Source organism: Solanum pennellii, chromosome 10 (assembly GCF_001406875.1).
Source record: "Solanum pennellii chromosome 10, SPENNV200".
Taxonomy (NCBI): domain Eukaryota; kingdom Viridiplantae; phylum Streptophyta; class Magnoliopsida; order Solanales; family Solanaceae; genus Solanum; species Solanum pennellii.
In genome coordinates this window covers 81,502,415-81,524,315 of record NC_028646.1, presented here as the reverse complement: position 1 = coordinate 81,524,315, position 21,901 = coordinate 81,502,415, and the positions used below count along the sequence as shown (strand labels likewise).

At 32.2% G+C, this 21,901-nt stretch overlaps 2 protein-coding genes across 2 annotated transcripts; both read right to left on the bottom strand.

Moving 5' to 3' along the window:
* Window positions 1-8,336: 8,336 nt before the first annotated feature.
* LOC107002674 (protein DETOXIFICATION 44, chloroplastic) lies at window positions 8,337-14,941 on the bottom strand. The gene is made up of 13 exons (XM_015200803.2): window positions 14,476-14,941; window positions 14,272-14,393; window positions 13,401-13,529; window positions 13,168-13,310; window positions 12,893-13,028; window positions 11,890-11,986; window positions 11,685-11,785; window positions 10,821-10,984; window positions 10,373-10,444; window positions 10,120-10,236; window positions 9,745-9,840; window positions 8,982-9,103; window positions 8,337-8,858 (listed from the first exon to the last, which is right to left on the bottom strand). The coding sequence occupies exons 1-13, from the start codon at window positions 14,784-14,786 to the stop codon at window positions 8,795-8,797; spliced, it is 1,674 nt and encodes a 557-aa protein (XP_015056289.1). The 5' UTR covers window positions 14,787-14,941; the 3' UTR covers window positions 8,337-8,794.
* Window positions 14,942-15,897: 956 nt separating this feature from the next.
* On the bottom strand, window positions 15,898-20,228 carry LOC107031840 (protein trichome birefringence-like 35). Its single transcript, XM_015233328.2, has 6 exons — window positions 19,934-20,228; window positions 19,328-19,607; window positions 18,745-18,916; window positions 18,381-18,577; window positions 17,926-18,075; window positions 15,898-16,591 (listed from the first exon to the last, which is right to left on the bottom strand). Exons 1-6 carry the CDS (start codon window positions 20,160-20,162, stop codon window positions 16,264-16,266), a joined length of 1,356 nt encoding a protein of 451 aa, XP_015088814.1. The 5' UTR covers window positions 20,163-20,228; the 3' UTR covers window positions 15,898-16,263.
* Between the last annotated feature and the right edge of the window lie 1,673 nt (window positions 20,229-21,901).

The window sequence follows — 21,901 nt, the reverse complement described above, 5'->3', positions numbered from 1 at the left end:
TGCTTGATTACGATTTGGCTATTTATAATATGTTTTTTTAATTTCTTTTGTTTTACTCTAGTATTCTCTTTATTTCTACTTACTTGTTTATTTAAAATTTATTTTTAAAAGTGAACAAGTAATTAGATAAAGCAGGAATAAAAAATTTAATCAATTAATTTTTTTAGTAAGTCATTTTCCAAATTAAAGAAAAGGTGTTATTAATTATTATGATCTGATGATGTAGTGAATATGTTGTTTCGTTTGACTTTGCTTATAGCTAAATTAACGTGTGTAGAATGTACATTAATTATCCAACTCGAACATTACAATAAGTTAATTAATTAATTAAGTTTTTTCGTGTTACATCTTATTTGGATAGTTGTTACTTGTTGTATATTTATATTGTATTGTTAGTTTAAATATAATATTTATTTTGAGTATTACTCATATTTGCAATTTTGTTTCGTTTAAATGTTAGATAACGATAAAAAATCTTGTAATGATTAACGATCGATTTAGTAAGACCCTTTTAATTTTTTCACATTTTGTCTTTACTTATTATTTAATCAACATATTGTATTTCTTATCTACCATTTTATTATTACTCTATACAATACGATATATTATGATAGACATTCGAATTACTGTGTTATGTTTTAGTCATTTATATTCGTGAGTATGTTGCTTTTGTTTAATTTGACTTTTCTAGCTACAGTCTACACATTAATGTGATCAAGTTGAAAATTTCAATTAATTAATTGTTTTAAAAAAAGTCATTTTCCTTAAAAATAAACAAACAAACAAACAAATGCTACACACTCAAATTATGATAGAATACATATCATGTAGTGAAAATATGTTGTTCTTGTGCAACTTTATTTTATTGCTACATATTAATGTATATATATATATATATATATATATAATTTCGAAGTTGATGGATCACCACGTTGAGGGTTGCATGGGTCTGCCTCTGATTATGCAGTTGGATAAATTGCACACATAAATATGTACCGACGAAGCAAAGTCAAACAAACCATACTATATTAATTGCTTCAAATATATATATATATATTGCATATATATATATATATATATATATTGCATCCACGAATATATACGAGTGTTATTGTATTGTTGATACAAATTAGAGGATGAGACTTATATTCAAATCTAGCCAAAGTATTTATTTCACCGTTCAAATCTAGCCTAGTGCATAATTTATGGTTGTAATATAATGGTAGTAGACAGAAACGGAGTCAGAATTTTCAATAAAGGAATTCAAAATTTGTAGAAATAGACACATGAAGTAGTCGAAGGGAATTCGACATCTACTACTATCTGTACATATAAAATTATTTTAATCATGTATAAATAATATAATTTTTCGCCGCGAACCCCCTTCGTACAAGGTGGCTCCGCCCTGGTGGTGGATTCTATTTTTTTTATTTCTTCCGTCTGTCACTATTTGATACTTATGTTAAAATTTGATTATTTTAAAATTGCGTCAAGTATTGATTATTTTAATATTTGATATGCAATGCTCCCCCTTCCTTCTCATTCGAAGAGAAGGGAGAGCCCTGCATACGAAATATTTTTTCTATTTTCATAGCTCAAATCGAAGACATTTTATTTTCAAAGAAATAACATTATTCACTATTCACTATACCACGCCCTTTAGCCTGGGTGTGGTGGATCCAATTCAAAATTGGATTACTTTTTATTATTATTATTATTATTATTATGTTCTAAAATAAATGTTATTTTTAATTTGGATACATTCTTAAGAACCTATTTATTTTTAGAAAATAAGGTATTTTATTACTTATTCCTAATCAGAGAAAATCTAATTAATGAATCTTGATTATATAAATAAGGATTATTTTGAAAGAATTAAGATCAATTTTTTCTTAAAATACTAAAATATATTTTATTTTAAAACGAAATGAAAAACTAAAATATCGTTTACTTTAAAATAGATGGAGTAATACATTTTGAAAGAAAAACCTTAGTGGGATTTTTATTGTGAGGATTTGATATTCTACCTCGTAATCAAGGCTTAAACACCAAGTTATTTATTTATTAAATTTATTAATTAAAAAGGGTTTTGAAACAATATCATTATCTTTGATTTAATCTGCCCACTCCGTTGGGGAATCTAATCTAATGATATAAAAATGATTATTTAGTCCTTGATTAAAAGAAAAAAATTAGTTAAAACTCAAAAGCTTCACCATAGATGTTTGGGCCACCCATTTTCTACAATAAAAATCACTATCCATCAATCAAAACATTTGAAGTATTTTTCGAAAAACAACTTTTTCTCACCAACCAAATAGAAAGTAATTTTTTAAAAATAAGTTATTCAATATACATTATCTTCAAGGATAGTTTAATTTGAATGCAAATTATGATAAAATTAGTTATTTAATTATTTGTTTTTTCTTAAGTAAGGTTAGAATTAGTTATTTTAATATTATTTTTCTTAATTATTTGATTTGTTATATTTGTTACTTTCATTATATTATTTAGAAATAATTAATTCTGATATTATTATTCACATAAATATAAAGGAAAATGCATAAGTACCCCTTTATATTATAACTGAAATTTCAGAGACACACCTTAACTAAACTAAGGTTTGATTACTCCCTTGAACTTATTTTTTTGTAATTTTATACACTTTTTGTCTTACATGACACACTCCGTAACTCCAGCAATTGAAGTGCGTGGGAGATATTTGGTTGTCACGTAAGCCAAAAAGGTGCACAAAGTTACAAAAAAAAAAAGAAGTAAAGAGGATCACAGGACCTTAGAATAGTTAATGTATGTCTCTGGGATTTCGATCATAATCTAGGAGGTATTCGTGCATTTTTCCAAAATATAAAGTGATCCTAATTGTGACGTTTAAACTATACCAAGAGTTAATAATAGTGATATTAATTTTAATTTTAATATTATTTATGCTTATTCAACATATCAAATGTTTCGATTTAATATCTTTGTCCACCAATGACAAAAAAATGATTATAATAATTTATGATTATAAGGAGAAGCCACCAACAGTGGATTTGTAAATGATGACTTTACTGAAATATAGCACTAGTTCTTCTTGAATGGCTGCCCTAGTTATTTTTTAAAAAAAATTTTAAAAAAGCATTAACTCAGTAAATAGAAGAAGATGGCTGTTTAAATTACTGCTGTGCATCTCAACTGGAAAAAAAAAAGTAATAATTTTCATTTTATTAGTTAAAAAATAGAGTGAAATAAATAGTTTTAAACGATTTTATTATTATTATTTTCATTATTAGTGTGTCAGTTCTCAGTAGAACCCTTACGACATGTTTTTGCGCATTTACTCCAACTTTCTCTATTGATCAATATTATTTTGCAATGTCTCGCTAATTTAGAATTTGAATACATCTTCAAGAAGATTCATGTATATTTCCTCCATTTTGTGCTTTCTTACTCGGAGTTAAGTAGGTATACATAAAATAATCTGATTAATTCAGATTCACTTTGTATAAAGCTTATTTAAGAAGAAAATATTTTTTTAAAGTACAATTATTATTTATATCAAAACTCAAAATCGAAACCTTTGATTAAGCTAATTCAAGAAGATCCATGTGTGTTTCCTTTGTTCAATGTTTTCTAACGCGGATTAATCCAGTAGGTGTACATGAAAGGGTTTAATTAATCTAAATTCAATTCGCATAAAACTTATTTTATGAAGAAAATATCTCTTTAGCATAATTTTTTTTTATATATTTAAAATTTAAAATCAAAATTTGTGATTAAACTAATTCGGAAACTTCTTAATGTGAAAATGGAAAATTGAAGCCTAGTGACAAACTCAATAATGTTGTGCCACTTCTTATTGTGCTTTCGTGGTCCAATTTTTTTTCACCATTAAAGTCTATTTGTGTTTCCATTATATTACTATGAAATATATATTGTCACGTTTTTTCGTGCTAGACTTTTGCCTGTCTTCTTTTTATCTTTTTATTTCTCTTGAATGCTCAACTAACATACTTTTCTAGTAGCTTATATAATTGATAATAATGAATGAGGTAATCGATCGTCAATTAAAGTAAAATCTCTATAAATAAATATTTGATAAATTAATAATTTTTTAAAATAATAATTTTTTATGTTGATTTTGGCCAATGAAAAAAATTATGAATTTGATAAGATAATAAAATAATATATTTGCAAAAAACTTCTATATAAATATATATATAAACATATGATCTCATTAACATCATAAATTAGTAATTCTTGGAAAGTACAAATATATCTAAGATAATTTAGTGAAATATGATTTTATTGTGTTCAGTTTTTTCTTAAAATCTGAATCTAGTTGAAGTTCATGTCTACCTTTTCTTATCGCATCAAGAACTCCGGTGTTGTCTTTTCGGACTGCACCATAAAATTGTGAAGAGTTTTAGATGTGATAAGTGTTTCTTTATGCGTAATTGGTTCCAAAGGTATGTAACTTCAACTTCATTATCAACATTGTTTTTTTCGGTGGTATCCACAATTTCTTCTAAGCTTTGGAACTCTAAACATGTAACACTTTCACCCGGATAATCCAATAGGTTATTGAAATTCATTTATTGTGGTAACCGAGATTATGACCTCAAGTTTATGAATGACGTTTTCATAAGTAGGTTCATTCAAATTCTCTGAGATTGTATCCTCCGAACGAATTTTATAGTGTCGAAAACAATCTGCTATCGTCTCTGACTGAACATTTGTTGTCCATACAGGGATTGCAAAATTGATAGCATCCAAAACATTGATCTTTGTTGGATCAGTTTGTCCCACTTCATAGTGTTCTAATATCCTATGATCAAATCTATTCGATAATACATCTTGAAAGCTCTTATTATCACAACATCACAAGATTTATAGTCGTTGTACTTTATGTATACTATTTTTTTTTTATGTGAAATCAATAAATATGATACATAAATTAGTAAGATACAATAATTTTGATATAATCAAAATTAACTTTCATCAAATTTAAAGTCATTCTTTGAATTAATAAATATTAATTTATGAATCAAATAATATTTTTATAAAATAATAAAATTTCATGATCCACGTGCGTGAATACATATAGGTTTTTACTGTATTCTCCAAATATATATATATGTGTGGGCGGTGGGGGGCATTAGAAATTATATTGTAACCAACATGTGTTGCAAGTAGCACATAAAACATGTCACTTGAAATGATTTATAAGACGCATTAAATCTACACTTTCAAATGGGCCCCTCTATAGGTGCAATATTATGACTACTAGGTTGGAGTTTGTTTTTAAGAAAATCTTTACAAATAGCAAAAATAATAGATATAATAAGTCTCAATAATTATAATTCTGATAATTATATTTCATAGTTATAATTTCGATAATTATGCTTTATAAATCATAACTATAGTTTTATTTGTTATGGAGGCTACAATTTATATATTTTGCTTCTTAGTTTATGTATATTTATCTTGTAAACATACAAACAGGTAAGTATATATGAATAGAGGTTCTAATTTATGTATTTTGTTTGCTCGTTTGTATATTTCGCTTGTGAATACGCAAACAAGGTAAGTATATACAAATTTTGTATTTATACATTTAAGAATTTCGAAACTCCGTTCGTATATTTCGCTTGTCAATATACTAACAAGGTAATTTATTATGATTTTTTTCCATAAATTGTATATAATATTTTAACAAAGTTGGAGTTTCTTTTCTTTTTTGAGGGGGTCTCTACAATAAAAAAGATTAGCCACAATATGCACATTAACAAAAATTGTTATAGTATTATCGGTATTAGTTAGGTATTAGATCTAATATCAATATAGACTTTAAGGACATTAACAAAAATTCTTAATTCCACTAAAATATAATTTAATGACAATAATTTATTATATTTTAATTAAATACAGCTAAAAATCATTTTCATGGCAATGGATGGGGGTGGTGAGATGGATTAAAAGGGAAAGGGGATAATATACATTGGAGAAGATAGAGACCATATCGAGTGGGCTAGCCCTTAATTATAAGATTAGAGTTTTAAATTGAAAAGATAAATATATTATTGTTTTTTTAGTATAATATGTGATTTTCGATACTCACTAATTTAATTAGTTCAAAAATTGTCATATTATATGACTTGATTCAAGAAGATTAAACTCGAGAATTACAACCCAATAGTGTAAGGCATTTGTTTTACCTTTTTTATTGGATCGGTTTGTGGGTGTGGGTGTGGGTGTGGGGGTCTTTATTTTTTTAAAAAATAATATATTTGTAGATTTGACATGTTCGATTATTATTTTGAATCGGGCTATTCAACCTTTGTGGACTTTGTAATAGGCAGGATGTTGGTATTACCCAACAGTTCCTCCTCCAACACCTACATCATGCGGAATGCTATTTTTGGGGAATCGAAGTCATAGCCTTAGCTCTGATACTACTTTTAAGGATTAAATGCTTACCATTATGCCAAAATTATAGATGATAGTAAATACAATATTTTATTTCTTATTTAAGTCCACCAAGCAAGCGTCATGATCGATCATGACTTCGATCCGGGCCACCCATCCTCTCTTGGGCCTTACCATATGCAAGATATTAACATTACTCGATAGTTATTACTTTTGGGGGGGAAAGCTGCTCTTTTAAGCTTCTGAAAAATAGTGTCGGGTACTTCTTGAAAATACTTATTTTCTCTCAAGAGCTTGGTCAAACATCTCTTCTTTTTTTTTAAAAAAAAAATATACTTAATAAAAAGAGAAAAAGCCGTTTTTGGCCTCCTAAAATTTTTTACCAAACCCAGGGGCGGAGCTACCCTCGGGCAAGGGGTGTCAAACGACACCCCTTCGTCGAAAAATTACATTATATATATGTATCAAAATCTGATTTAATGAATATATATATATACAAATGTTGACACCTCTTAATACAATTTAAAGGTTTAGGGGGTGTTTGGATTGAGTATTTTTAAGTGACTTGTAAATTAAAAATTTTAATATTTTAAGTTGGGAAAACCCAACTTTTGACTTTTTTTTTTGTGCACACTTTTTCAGTCTTAAAGAAGTGCTTGAAGCATTTTTTGAGTTACTAAAACACTTTCAAGACTAAAACATAGCATAAAATCCAAAAATCACTAAAAAATAAGTCATCCAAACAACCACTTAGTGTAGTAGTTAAGGGGTTGTGAGAATTGCTTGAGGTTATGTGTTGTCTATCCCTCATAGCAGCATATACTTTTTTACTTTATATTTTATGACCCTTAATAAAAATCTTGACTTCATTACTGGAACCAAACCAACTATATCTTACATTGTATTTTTTTTTTAAAAACGTCTTTGGGCTCCTAAAAGCTTTGCCAAACCAACTATATTTGGGCCCAAACGATCAACCAACTATATTTTGCATTGTATTCGATTAAAAAAAAAGTTTTTAACCTCCTAAAAGCTTGTCAAACCAACTATATCTTGCATTATATTGAATTCTCATCTGTCCTTCTCAATCATAAAGCACATTATTTGCTGGTTTGAAATTTCCATTTCTCCATGTGTAACTGACTGCTTTGAATATTTCAAAAGAAGATGATGTTTTACTTTGAACACAAACTTTTTGTTTTAGAAAATTATGTTCTATACGATAAAGGTGACTATTTAAAGTTCACTACACATAATGTGAACTTTAATGTAGAGAGGGTTGGATACTTTTGGTTTAAATGTGTTTATTTAACATGTGTCAATTAAGTACATATTTGGCCCCTCTTATTTTAATCGTTGGCGTCTAAGCCAATTTGCATGCACCTTGACTATTCTGTAGATTACCTCCTACCTTTTACAGATACTGAATAACTCTGTCCACGATGGAAAAAAATATGAGATGGTAATTTTGGACTAGAATGCAATTGAAATATCTGTTCTTCCTATTTGCATGCATGATGTAGTAGATATTGGAGCTTACCAATGTTTATCTCTATTTGAATACATAATTAAGTAAATGAAAATGTGTTTTCTAACAACTTAATGTTTTTGATGGAATAATCACGCAATTTAAAATACGGTCTCTCTAATATAACTCAGATATAGAGTGTCACCTTGACGTGGTGGAAATCATCAGTTTGAGTCTATCTAATATAACTCAGATATAAAGTGTCACCTTGACGTAGTGGAAATCATCAGTTTGAGTCTCTCTAATATAACTCAGATATAGAGTGTCACCTTGACGTGGTGAAAATCATTAGTTTGAATCTGATTATCCCTAAGTCCAATGTGAGTTTTTCTAGTTGAATTTGCTCCGCTGCTTCAGCTTTTAACACCACAAAAAGAAATAACAAATGGTCACACAATTTAACATCCTCACACGAAGAATGAAATTTTTACATTTGCATTTGTCAAGTAAACTGTTCAACTTTACAAGGATCACTTTGTCGAACTCACTCTCTCTCTCTCTTGAATTATTTCACAAATCGGAGAAAAAAGTCGAAAAAGATTCCCAAGTTAGTGGTCATTGAGATGATGTAGCTTGATCATGGATTCTTCAAACCTCTACAATAGCAATCTCGAAGATAAATCGTCAACCCCTCAGTAGAGACTGACCAAAGAGATTGATGAAATTGACAAGCCTGTACTGTAGAATTATCTGTCCGGATATCAGGAGTTCAATTTTGCTAAGATCTGCAAATGCCTGGATGATGTATGATCATCATCAATTCGCGCTATCCTTGGCATAAGCCTAATAGAGTATGTCTCGATCGTTATAGAGAATCAATCACTTGCTCATTGAAAGTCAGACACTATCCTGTTCCATATCAGTCTGAAGAAATTTCCATGGTCCATCTCTTGTTTGTAGCCTAGTATTCACAAGTGCTTGTCAAAAAGTTTATAATGAAAAGTAACAGTAAATGCAACTTTGTTCGATTCGTAAAATTACCACTCTCAAAGGTTGGTGAAAGAGATAGACATGAGAGATTTACCTCCAAAGTCCAGCTACAACACGCAAGGCAACGAAGAGAAAGAGTCCCGCCCAGACACCAGGAAGACCGAACAATGGCGCAGCCACAAGCAAGAAGATTGAGGAGATTGTTCCAATCACAAACTGTTTGTCAAACACACGAAGCTGAATCAGAAGGAGGGGTTATAGTCTGATGATATTTTAAATGTTTGTCACAATGTAGGACACACTCCAAAGCCACTATCTTTATTTATTTTTTTTCCCTATATTGGTGCTTGCATTGAATTCAATTAGCTACACCGATTCAAGAATGTTCAAGAAGCATCTCATTGATTGGCTAAAACCCGGGCTAGCTCAAATTGATATGTATTTTCTCGGCTTTACTTCATCATTGCTGTACATGCCCCTAGCAGCTGTAGGTAGCACTGTGTGGTTATGGTTCAACTAACGGGACAACAATTCATTACTATGTGTAATCAGCTTCCAGGACAACTTACTACTTGGTCCTTTCTTGCTCCTCTAGACTTTTCATTCCAAACGTCTTCTTACATGGTTTTGTTACGGACAAAGCAATAACCTAACCAGAACTGCAAATATCATGTAACGATTTCTTTTTGTTTGACATCTGATCACCTCATAGAACCATATAGACTGCTAACTTTGTTTCCCTTTTAATTTTCCACTAAGAGAGATTCAATTAATGCAAAAGTTTTGAAGTCTTTATTTCTGGTATCGCAGATCATAATTCTCTGAAGAAAAAAACAGTGACGTGCCATAATGCTTACCATAGAATATGCAGCAAATTCGAAGTCCGAAACACCATAATAGAGCCCGTCAAGAACGAAGGCAATGGCATTTACTGGCTGAGATCCAGCAACAAACTGTCCAGTAGATCATAGTAATAAGAAAAAATAAGTAGTTTATCATTCAAATATCAAGTTAATCCGGATAACAACCTGACAGCTCTATACAAGGTTAGAAATGACAGCCGTGTGCTTACTTCTATAAATGACCAAAACTATTTCATGGTATCGAAATTAGCTAGCTGGTGCAAAGTAGGAATTGTAGTCTTAACGTAAACTTAGGGAACATGCACTGTTTGGGGTTCAAAATCCTAAAAGGGAAGAATGCTGAGGGTAATCTGGATAAGACTTTCATACCAGAGTACCAGATTTGGCAATTTCCAGAACTTCAGAGTCCGTGCTGAATAAGGCGGAGAGTGCTCCAAAACCAACGAACAAGCTAAAACCCAAGGCAACTCCTGTCAATGCACCAATCTGACAAGATTTTCACATAATGAATAAAAGATGTAGCAGGTCAGTGTCTCTGTTATTACTGTTTTCTCTTAAAAGCTAAGTCAGTAATCATAGTTGAAAGGCGATAGACTACTGCAGGAGTAAGAATGCAAGTTACCTGTAGAACTTTATAAACCACTTCGCGTGCTTGGCTATAATTACCTTGAGAAACGCCACCAGCAAGGAGAGCCTAAAGATCAACAGAAAAAGAATGCAATATTCAAGAAAACAAAAGATTAAACTCATTTATCATAACTAAAGATTGAAAGCAATAATTCAATGGAAATTATCTGAATAGGACACTAACTATAATCTCGTTGTGAACCTCTGTTAAAGAAAATCCTGTGACTTCATTGGTAACCAAGAAGATTAAAAATTAAAAGAAGAAATTCAAGAGTTATATGATACTTCCATTTGTTACAGGGAGCCACATTGAGGTCCTAATCACTAATAAAAATGAATTTTATTGAGACGTAAAGTAGAGCTGCTGAACGAACTTTCTAAGCGTTATTCAGTAAAGCCAGAAATGACAGCAGAGAAAACAAATACGATTAGTTAAAGTATACCTGCCCGGCAAGTGCCAAGGCATCAGTTAACAAAGATACTGCTAGCCAAACTTCAACACATATCTGATGACCAGCCATAGGCACGGGGCCCTCTCGTGCTGCCAGAGCCGTTGACAGTGTAGTGGTAATTAGAAGTGCTAAAGTCCTCCCTATTAGAAGTGCACCTAGAAAAAACAAGAAGAAGCTTAACCTAAGAAAGGTCTGATCTTTTTATTTTGAAAAAGATAAGAGAATTTCAATATATTCTGATAAAGTCCACAAGAGACGCTCTTAATTTTCATTCGACGGGCTTCAGACATGCAAAAATTTCTGCAGTCACTCAAAGACCAAATGCTAGTTTATGCGTTTGGTACATGAAAGCCTTAGTGTGTTAGGTTTCCTTTTGCAACATAAGATGCTCTATCCAAATACTAATTTTCCATGCCTAAAAAGAATATGCTCAACAAATGCAAAATTAAAATGGACTTGAACTTGACCAAAAGTTTGTACATCATTTTAGAGATATATCATGCAAAATAATCGGCATTGCTTTGTATCTCATGCAAAATTGTTTCTTCTAACTTAAATTTGCTGTATAATTGTCATTCCACCCTTACTCTATCTTCAAATGTAAATGAAATTCATACATCTTGAAAAAATATTTTTAATCTAAAGTAGTCACTTCAACTGTGGATAAATATCTTTATATGCAGATATACTCAAGTTTCACTAGCTGCTGCAATAGGAGATTCAGTAGGACACATTTGAATGCCGTGTCAAACATATTATTCACACAAAAGGGGAGTCTTCTCATCAAAATTCTCTTTGTTAACCACCAAATGTATCCTGATTCAGGTGTTGTTTCAAGAGTTACCAAGAAAGTACCAGATTTAAGATACTGAGGAAATCTTCCCACGTTAACGTCTGGAGCAATAAGAAGAACTTTCCCGTTTAATTTCCACAGAAGGATAGAAGCAGTCAAGTATCTGGTAAAAACGTTGATCAAACAAAAAAATAAGATAAAGAAAATGGACAGCAAGTTATATCATGTATAGAGTAGCTACGGTTTGGTTTACCGCCAACAACATACTCAGAAATCACACCAGCAATCGCAGCACCACTAACGCCAAAACCAAAGGTGAAAATCAAAATTGGAGATAATAATGCATTTAGCAAGTTACCAGCTCCTGACAATGCAGAATCCATTGTCAGATATGGAAGTAGAAGTATCAATATTTTACTCAAACATTAAAGGCATAACTAAAAGAAGTACTATTTATCAGGCCATACTAAGGGGGTGGGGTTGCCAGGGAGGGGGTTTTCCATCGAGCAACGACAATACTTCGTTAATATAAAGCCATACTCTAGGTACATCTCACAAGGTAGTAGCATCCCCTAGAGAAATATTGTCAAAGACGCGCTTAAGCCCTTAAGCAAGGCTCAAAACGTGTTGAGCGGTCCTAAGTCATACTTTTCCTTGCCAATGAGCCTCTTCTGAAGAGGTTACACTAAAACAATTGATATTTCACTTTATCGTGATTTTTTTTTTTCAATTTCATTGTTCATATGTTTGTAATTTTTCTCCCTTTGCGGCCTTTTTCATTAAAGCCCATGTTTTATTTGCGCTTAAAGCCTCAACAGACCTTAGAGCTTTTTTGCTCTTTCTGCTTTTGATAACACTATCCCAGAGTAGTTTCTCCATCGTTGAGTGAGCTAAACAAGTCTTCAATAAAAACTGGTCTTATCCCTACTTCGTCAAGACATATGAATTTAAATGAAGTCAAACGTCTAAATTAGTGCCTTCTACCTATATGTTTGTAACTATACTTGTGTAGGAAAACCTATTGTATATTGAGGCTTAATATGAAAAGCATAGGGCTACACGTAAACAAAACATTGTTATCTCAACTTTACTAATGAATTTGTGAAATCAATATCTAAACAGGAACTTTACAGGTAGAAGCAGTTATCAGCCAACAATCTATAAATAATATTTATGAAACCGGATTATCAGGCACAACATGTCAGTACAGATTTCGCTTCGATTTGCTTTATGTAGATCAGAGAAGTAATTGGGTATCATTGATACTTGCCAACAGCATATAAAGGAGTTTTTGTGTCCTTAAATCCACGAAATGTTCCTTGAGCAGCAAGTGCAATAACGACTGGTGGAGCTCCAAATGCCCTCATTGTAAGGAATTGCTCAGCTGGTTCACGCATCGGTGAATCCTGTGACACATCAACAAGCCCAAATAGACTTACACTGAATATCTTTAGCAAACAGCAATACTCAACATAAGGGGAAGCATAAATCCAAGAAGTTAGGCCTCATGCTAGAAGATAAATCGTTTTCCAAATTAAGACATACAACAGATATACCCATGGTATTCATCAGGAAACCGGAGCCAACAAAAAGTCCAACAGCTTCCACAATGCCAAGGCCAAGGGCAAGTAGTAAAGAAGTTGATACTGAAGGAAGTAATATCTTGCTTTGTGAATCAGGTGAACTATCTAGTTTAAGAACAAAAATATAACTCACATCAGTGACAAACTATGTTTGGCAAATTCACATGAGATGCTTCGACAAACAATCATTGTCACCTTTAGCAATTAATGCCTGCTCTTCAGCAACGAAAGAAGTTGTGACGTTGAGCAAAGGAACATTGAACAATTTCGAGATGAGGTTGAAAACTGATACCGAAATACCTACTGCTGCCAATTCAACAGATCCTACAAAACACATCAATAGATAAGTAAGACAAACATGGACCAGTATGTTGCAAATATTTTTAAATCTCTCCTACTTTATTTCAGCCATCTCAGAAGATTAGTAGCTTAACACTTTCTCCTTCCGTTCCGAAATACTAGTCATATTGCGCATCTCAAAAATCAAATTACACGAACTTTTACCAACATTTTAAGAATAAAATGTCAAAAACACACCTAAACTATTCTTCTTTTTAGTATCATACCTAAACTATTGCGAGTTTGGGAAACACACCTAAACTATCACTTATTGGTTTGAGAAACACACCTCAATGCTGACTGGACCAAATGTGTGTATATACACACACTTGGCTCCTCCTGTCTTCTCCATTTTATTCTTTCTTAGGCTAATTTGATTTGTTCTTCATTTTAATTTCTAACCTTTAGCCGCGGTGGAATTGTTTCCCATGTGGCATTTTTTATCTTTTATTTTAAAAAAGAGTATAATACACACACCATCACATATTACTTGAGATGTACTGTTCCTCAAACGCTCATAGTTTGAGTGTGTGTTTGACACTTCAACGTATTCTGTCACCTATTAATATCGGATGAATTGCAACTTATAGTTTGACTCTCGAAAAGCAAAATGTGACAAACATTTTGAGACGATGGAGTACTAAGTTGTAAATAATGAGTCTTTTCCATCTTAATCCTACTAACTATATTACATTAAACCATAACACAGACGGGATACTAATCATACCTAAATGTCCAACAAATGCAGTATCAACAAGTGAAGTAATGGGATCAGAAGCAAGAGCTAACGCCGCGGGCAACGCAATCGACACAATATCCCATCCAATTCCATCAAATTTCAGCACTTCTCTGCAAATAACCCAACACACAAATGAGCAGAAAACACAAAAAAAAAAATAATAATAACAAAAGCAAGTGTTGAAGATAATACAGCTGGGAAGTGACTGAATCCCACAGTGATGAAGCAGATGAGGATGGAATATCCGGGTCAGGGTCCGGATTCTTGACCCGACTTTCTCCGGAATCAGAATTTGAGTTAGATATCGAATTTTGGGATAAGGTTTTAGGATTTTTTTCATTAATTGATTTGAGTAGTGTAGTTCGGAGTCGAGCTGAGCAATTAGTGTTGTTATTTCGTAGTTGATTAGTACAGTTGCAGAAATAACTGTAGTTCTGATTCTTCCGGTGAAGAGATTGTGTAAATAATGGATTAATACATTGCTGGTGAAGGCCAGTAGCCATAGTTAGCTCAACTGGAGGTGAATAGAATCTCTAGATTTCTGGGGAAGAAAGGTGAATCATCAGTTTTTGATTTTTTTTTTTTTTTGTTATCAACGAAATTAACGGCTGAAATACAATTTCATTGATACTTCGTGTAAAATTTAAAGTGGACAAGTAAAATTTGAAAAAATATCTTTGGAGAATAGTATTTTCGATATGGTTAGTAGTAAGGGCGCCAAATTTTGTGGTTCACACAAAGCCCATATACCAATTTTTTACTTTTTTTGAAGTGATTTAAAATAACTGTTGTTTTAAAAAATAATAAAATATTATCTTATGATATTTAGAAATTTAAGAAAAAAACTTATATTTGTTTCATAATGGAAAGAGTATATCATTATAGTTTGTTTCGACCTTATTTGGTTTGTTACAGTATGTTTCGTTACTTCATAGAATGGAATAAAATCGGCCTATTTCTTATCCTTCTCATATTATATTTGTGAAATCATATTGGTATTACATATTTTCATTCGGGGCGGACTCCGTTGGATCTATGGAGTTCACCCGGATTTCCTAGTAAAAAAATATATGATATATAAGGTAAATTTTTTGTATTTTTGTATACATATATACATATATATATATATGTATGTATATATATATATATATATATATTGAATCCCCACAATAACAAATAAAAATAGATAGCTTAGTGGCAAGTTCCATGAATATTAAGTTGCACGGCCCCAATTTGAATCCCTACGATAATATTTATTTATTTTCCTTTTTTAATTCATAAGAAAAAATCAATTCTGTTTTTCAAATTTTTTTTAGCCTTATTTTTCATTTTAAAATGTGCTAAACACATTTATATTTTTATTTTTCGAATCCCTGAATGAAAATCCTGAATCTACCACTATTTCCCTGGGCTAAAAAGGAGTTTGATTTGGAAGACCATACCCACATCATTTTTTTGGGAGCAATTTCTCTTGTAAAGATGTTAAATAATTGCACCAAACTTGGCAAATAAAAACTAATACAAATAGTAGGATGATATGAAAATTACAAAACTTTGTAAATTTGTTTTATCATTGCAAATAAAAGGTGTAGAAGCCATTCGATTTTCCATTTGTTCCATACCACCAAATTTAAACTTGCATAGAATGACAGGAATCTTAGTCCCTCTATAATATTTCCAAAACTCACAACAGATATGAATGAATGTATGTACACGGTTCGTGGTATACCAGCTAGTTCAGCGAGTACATATACTACCTCCCACCAACACTTGTATCGAGAATCACCAAACTATCAAAGCAAACTCAAACGTAAGAAGCATTTCGTAATAAACCTTGAGGTTCAAGATTTTGCTTCAATACCTAACAGACGAAACATGCTATGCTCATTTGAGATGTACATTATACGTTCAAGGGAGTGAACTTTCCTTTTGCTTTTCTCCAAGGATAGTGGGAAACAACTTACAAAGTGTGCCTGTTTTTCACAAAAACTGAAAAAGCAGTTCATTCCATACATCAGGCACACCAGGCAAGCACCAATGGATGCAATCCGAGTAACTAGCAGGGTCTGCTAATCTCTCAGGAGTCAGCGCCTCCCAAAACTTACGGTAGATTGAAGGGTGGCCGTCTTTCCTGTAATCTGAGAGCTGAGTAATGTTGAGAACGTTAACCTTTGAGCCCAACCTAGCAAGTGTTCTCTCCACCATCTGCATTGTGGGCAAGTCGGAATCTATGCCCCAGTATGTTCCATTCAAGGGAAGCTTCTCGTTGTAGCAGTTTCCTTCACTTCCTGGTTCCCATTCTCCTTTCCTGAATGTTGAAAGAAGCAAATAGGAGAAGATATGATTTCTTACGGTAGGAAACACACTAAGAAGAATCTTTCGTGTTGGATTTCAGCAACTGGTTGTATTAAAACATAAAATCAAATACTATGGCCTTTTGACCCCAACAACAGACCCACTGAAATCCCCACAGGAGGGGTCGGGGGAGGGTAGAGCGTACACAGATCTAGCCACACCTCAAGGAGGTAGAGAGGTTGTTTACAAAAGACCCTCGGCTCAAGTAACACATATCGAAGCAGATTTAAGAGGAGGAAACAAAAGTAATAAAGCTATAGCAAATAATAGGGAAAATATTTTAAAGCATAGTAACCACAACAAGATAAAATGATAGCCAACAGCATGTAGTAGCAGAAATCGAGGGACTTAAAAGTACGAGGATGGTGCTAATACTACTAGTATGCAAGGAGTCACGCTGGACAATGAGACGACGCTCAACTACTAACTTAACACCCTAACCGGCGACCTTTATTACTTTCTATCTATTGACATGTCCTCAATAGGCTGGAGATGCACCATGTCCAGACAAATCATATCTCCCCAATGTTTTTCGGTCTGCCTCTCCCTCTCCTGAAGCTCGCCTCAGCCAACCTCTCAACCTCCTCACTAGGGCATCTGCATCTCTCTTCTTCACATGTATGAACCATTTCAATTCACTTCCCTCCTCTTGTCTACCACAAAAAGACACCCACACCTAGTCCCGAAGATTTTCATTCCTAATTTTGTCTCTTCTAGTAGCCCACATATCCACCTCAGCATCCTCATTTCCGTTAGTCCCATTTGCAGAACATGGAAGTTCTTAACTGCCCTTTTGACCCCACCGTGTATTAGAAATGGATAATTAGTCCAAATATCTTGCGCTATGACTATTGAGTCCTACAGAATGGACTCAATAGTTATAGCGCAAGATATTTGGGAATTCTGTCAACAATGCACATAGGCACATGAAATTGAGTGCTTTACACTCTGTGCAAACTTCTGATCTGTTCAGTTCACCAATTTGTTCTAAATTGACAAACTAAGTAAAACTTTTACATCAACTACTTAACATTAGATTAAAAGATCAAACTACACAAAAGATGCTGCTTTCATCCTCCTAATTGTTCATATAAAATAATCAACAAATAATTTTATATTTTAGAGTCAAGTCAAGCTCATGCACTATGCCTCAGAATTTTTACAGCCGAGTCACCTAGCACACTGGTAACAAACAATAACTCATGTCACGTTTGACAAATAATTAACAACTTTGTAGTTAAGTACTCAAAGTAAGCTTTAGCAGTGAAAGAAGAGCTCCTCACTTACGTGAAATGCGTAGGGGACATTGTGACAAAAAAGACCTTCTTCGCGGGATCAACATTGGAATCCACCCAATTTGCCCAGGCGTCCATAGCTAACTCCATGCCTCCCAATCCTTTTATTTCCTCGCAAACTCCATTTTCTTCAGAACTCCATCTAAAAAGGTAACAGAACTGATAAGAATGCAATCTTCTTTTCTTTGTGAAATTTCCATTAATTCTAAGTTAAGAAATATAAATAGTTTTAAAGTTCCTGGTGAGCTGAAAGTTTGCAATTTGAAGAAATATGAAATCGGGAAATCCAGCCGAGATAAAATAGCAAAAGAAGAATCAGGCACTCCTCCTTTCCACCATTATATATTTTAAATTTTCATTTATCAGCTTGCTGAGAAGTCAAATATTAGTTCTTGGCATTTCTGCTTTATGTCAAGATCTAATTACTTAATTAGAGTTCATACTTACAATAACTTAACAGGGCCCTGTCTCCACCAAAGATATGAATTGAAGACCAATATATCGGCATGCATCCATTCTGATGAATGCCTAAGAAGTGAATCTGGACGTAGTATTCGTTCAGAGAGTCTGTGATCAACTGGATCATCAGAATTTGATTCGACAAGAAGTGGAGCCCAAAGAAACTCTATGCTGGCATTGTATTCCTGTCATCAACACATAAACACTTGAATTTAGTAACGGACGTTAACTTATCTTGACGTAATCATCACCATCACCAGATATGAAGTACATTTAAACTTGACATCACATAAAGTTAGAGATCACTTAGTCGTATGATACATTTCATATACTGAATATAAGTTCACTTCACCTCTGCTCTAAATATTGAAAGGTGGGCCTGTGGTGTCATGAACTTCTTATCAGCTGGAATAACAGATTGCAATAGGCACACCATCGATATCCACTGTCCTCTATTCAGTGAGTCTCCCACAAACATTAGTCTCTTCCCTCTTAATTTCTCCCACATTTCAGTCACATTCCACCTGCATATCAACATTAACACATAACACTTTCTACAACATAATACAAGAAATCAAACATCATAGGGCGAGATTAACTAATCTGAGATTTTATCAGTTGGTTAGTACTATGAAGTTACTCACATATTCTTTCATCTAACATTACAATTGGTTTGTGAATGTTATTACCCTATATACCTTAGAAGGGAAAAGGTGCATTTATATTTGCCGTCTAACAAATGGTGCATATTTACCCGTTTTGTTAAAATACCTATATTTTACCAAAACAATACGACGATATGCCAATGAACCACATTAATGATCTTTCATCTGAATGCTAATATTAGATACATACTAAACATGGCCCGGCATAAATAGGTACAATAACAAATGAGCTAGAATATTACACAAAAAGCAGAAAGAATCAAAACTTACCTCTTCAAATTGCAGTTATGAGGTTGCCATCTCCAGTACTGATACTCCAGATCTTGCCTACCATGCTTGTGGCACGCCAATTGATCGGACATATAAGGACAATCAGACTCTTTATACAATGGATGTGAACTATTATCAAACACCCATTCACCAGAAAAATAATCACATGTTTCAGGCATTTCTCTCCGGCCACCGGACTCCGGTTTAAAGCTATCCCATTCAGCTCTCTTTCCACTATACTTCACAGTAGAGTGACAAGCACTAGATTTATCCAACGGCACTAACAACACCAGAAAACACAAATCCCTTCAGTTGAGCTCAAAAATACACAAACATCAAACCATTATTTCGCAGAAAAACTGAAATTAATCAAAAGGGTCCTTATTACTGAACTCCAACTTCATGAAAATGCAGGGGAAAAAAACACCATATTCAAATCGCCAAAAAAAATGAAATTGATCAAAAGGGTCCTTGTTTCTGAACTTCAATTTCAAGAAAATGCAGAAAAAAACACCATATACAAAAATTGAAAAAACAAAACCCACAAACCATCCCTCAAAAACTTGCTCATAAAACGAAGAAAAATGTCGAATCTAGAAAACTAACCAGGAGGAATTTTTGTTACGGTGAGGTTTTTCACAGATAGGAACAAAGGGTCTTCTTCTTCCTTGGCTAAAGTAGATGAATCATCAACATCATCAGTATGGTTAGTGGAGTTTTTTGACTGAATCTCATGAATGTAAATTTCATTATAGAGGATAGAGAAAACAATGAAGATGAAGAAAACGAGTGCTATAAGAGGATACTGAGTTTTCTTCTTCGGCCATTTCTGCATTTTTTGAGAGAGAAATGAAGAAGACCGAAAGAATGTTGATTGACTAATCCAATTTCTACAACCGACAATGACAATCCTTTTAAATCTGAACAAATTCAATGAAAATAATAAATATTAATGATTTTGTTTGCTTTTTTGGCAAAAACTACTAAAAATATTATTTCGTATGCTCGATTTGATTTGATGTAAAAATATCTTACATAATTTTTAAAATAAAATAGTTGTTCACGAAATACATTTGAATATATAAGGAAAAATAATCTAAGCACACAATTTATGCTACTATATTCTCTAAAAAAAATTATCATTTAAAAAAACTATAAAAATTCGTACTTTACGTGATGCATTAGTTGAATACATCAGTTTATCTGATATATCAGTCGGATACATCACTTTTATGCGATGTATCAGTTGGATATATCACATTATTATGTATCGAGATGTACGGAACGTTACTTCTTCACGATGTATCAGTCGGATACATCATACATCACTTCACGTGATGTATCGGACGTACATGATGTATCAGGACATTGAGTTATATATTCAAACCCGAAAATGGTGTATCAGGACGTTGAAGAATGTATTCGAAACTGAGATGTGACGTATACTGATGTTTTAAGATGTATCCAGATTCCACCTAATTTAAGAAATTTTGTAATTGAAAAATACTAGAGATAGAATGTAATTAACTCCTAAAAACTGTGGGATTTGTGTAGAACTATTATACATAATGGAAAGGATGTAAAAAAAAAAGGTTTTGAAGAAAAACCACGTCTTTAATCATATATTAAAACTATTTACGTTGTTGATACTATCATTGCAGTTAGTTACATAGGTTGAAAATATTTACCAAACAAAGTATTAATACTACACACAATAAAGTTAATACATATATTATTTTAACGTGATCTTGTACATAAATTGTGTTACTCAAGTCAGGATTTTTTAAAAATAATTTCTCTCTAAATAGAAATAAAATTTGCATATATTTTAGCCTCTTCATATCTCACTTATAAAATTTGTTATTATTGTTTTTTTGTTGAAGTTACAAACAAACCCTATTTTAATCTTAGTATGGGGTGGTTAAGCGTGTGTATATATATTATAATCTTTAATCAATTATAATATTCACTTTTGGTTTTTATATACGATCAAATATTATTTTTGTATGCATGAGAATATATATAAATTTAAACAACATAACCTAATATTTATTATGATTAACTAAAAAACCATAATTCATCTCATTAATAATTGGAGGAACAAAAGTGCTATTATTCCTAAATTAAAATACCATTAAATTGTAGTGTTTATTAACAATGGGAAGGGTGGACCTTATTGATTCCTTGTTAACGTGCATCTAACTAAGAAAGTTTGTATTTTACATATTTTAACGTGGTTCCCATTACAATTAATTATTAATTTTTTTTACGTTTTGTGCTTCATACATAATTATTTAATATGCAAAAAGAAAAAGAAAGTATAAACGTAAATTATTTTTTAAAAGAACGAGGGAAAAAATAGCAATTGATGGAATTAGCATAAATTATATCTCTCTCTATATATATATAATATATATATATGGATTCTTTTGTTTTATTCTAAGATTATTTTTAAATTGTTTCTTCAGCATTGATATTTAATTTATTATTATTGGATGGTTTGAGTGGAATTCGTTAGCAATAAATAAGCAAAAATTTGTACCCATGTATATAGGCATATATGAATAGGTACAA

Bases quoted from the DNA above. Each gene is read 5' to 3' on its own strand.
- LOC107002674 (XM_015200803.2), bottom strand. From the start codon at position 14,786: ATGGCTACTGGCCTTCACCAGCAATGTATTAATCCATTATTTACACAA. The intron at 9,841-10,119 runs GTATGAAAGTCT...TCTACTGGACAG, and splicing joins TTGCCAAATCTGGTACTCTG to TTTGTTGCTGGATCTCAGCC. The intron at 8,859-8,981 runs GTAAATCTCTCA...TGTGAATACTAG, and splicing joins GTTGTAGCTGGACTTTGGAG to GCTACAAACAAGAGATGGAC.
- LOC107031840 (XM_015233328.2), bottom strand. From the start codon at position 20,162: ATGCAGAAATGGCCGAAGAAGAAAACTCAGTATCCTCTTATAGCACTC. The intron at 18,917-19,327 runs GTAAGTTTTGAT...GTTGATATGCAG, and splicing joins CATAACTGCAATTTGAAGAG to GTGGAATGTGACTGAAATGT. The intron at 18,578-18,744 runs GTGAAGTGAACT...TGTTGATGACAG, and splicing joins TTTCAATATTTAGAGCAGAG to GAATACAATGCCAGCATAGA.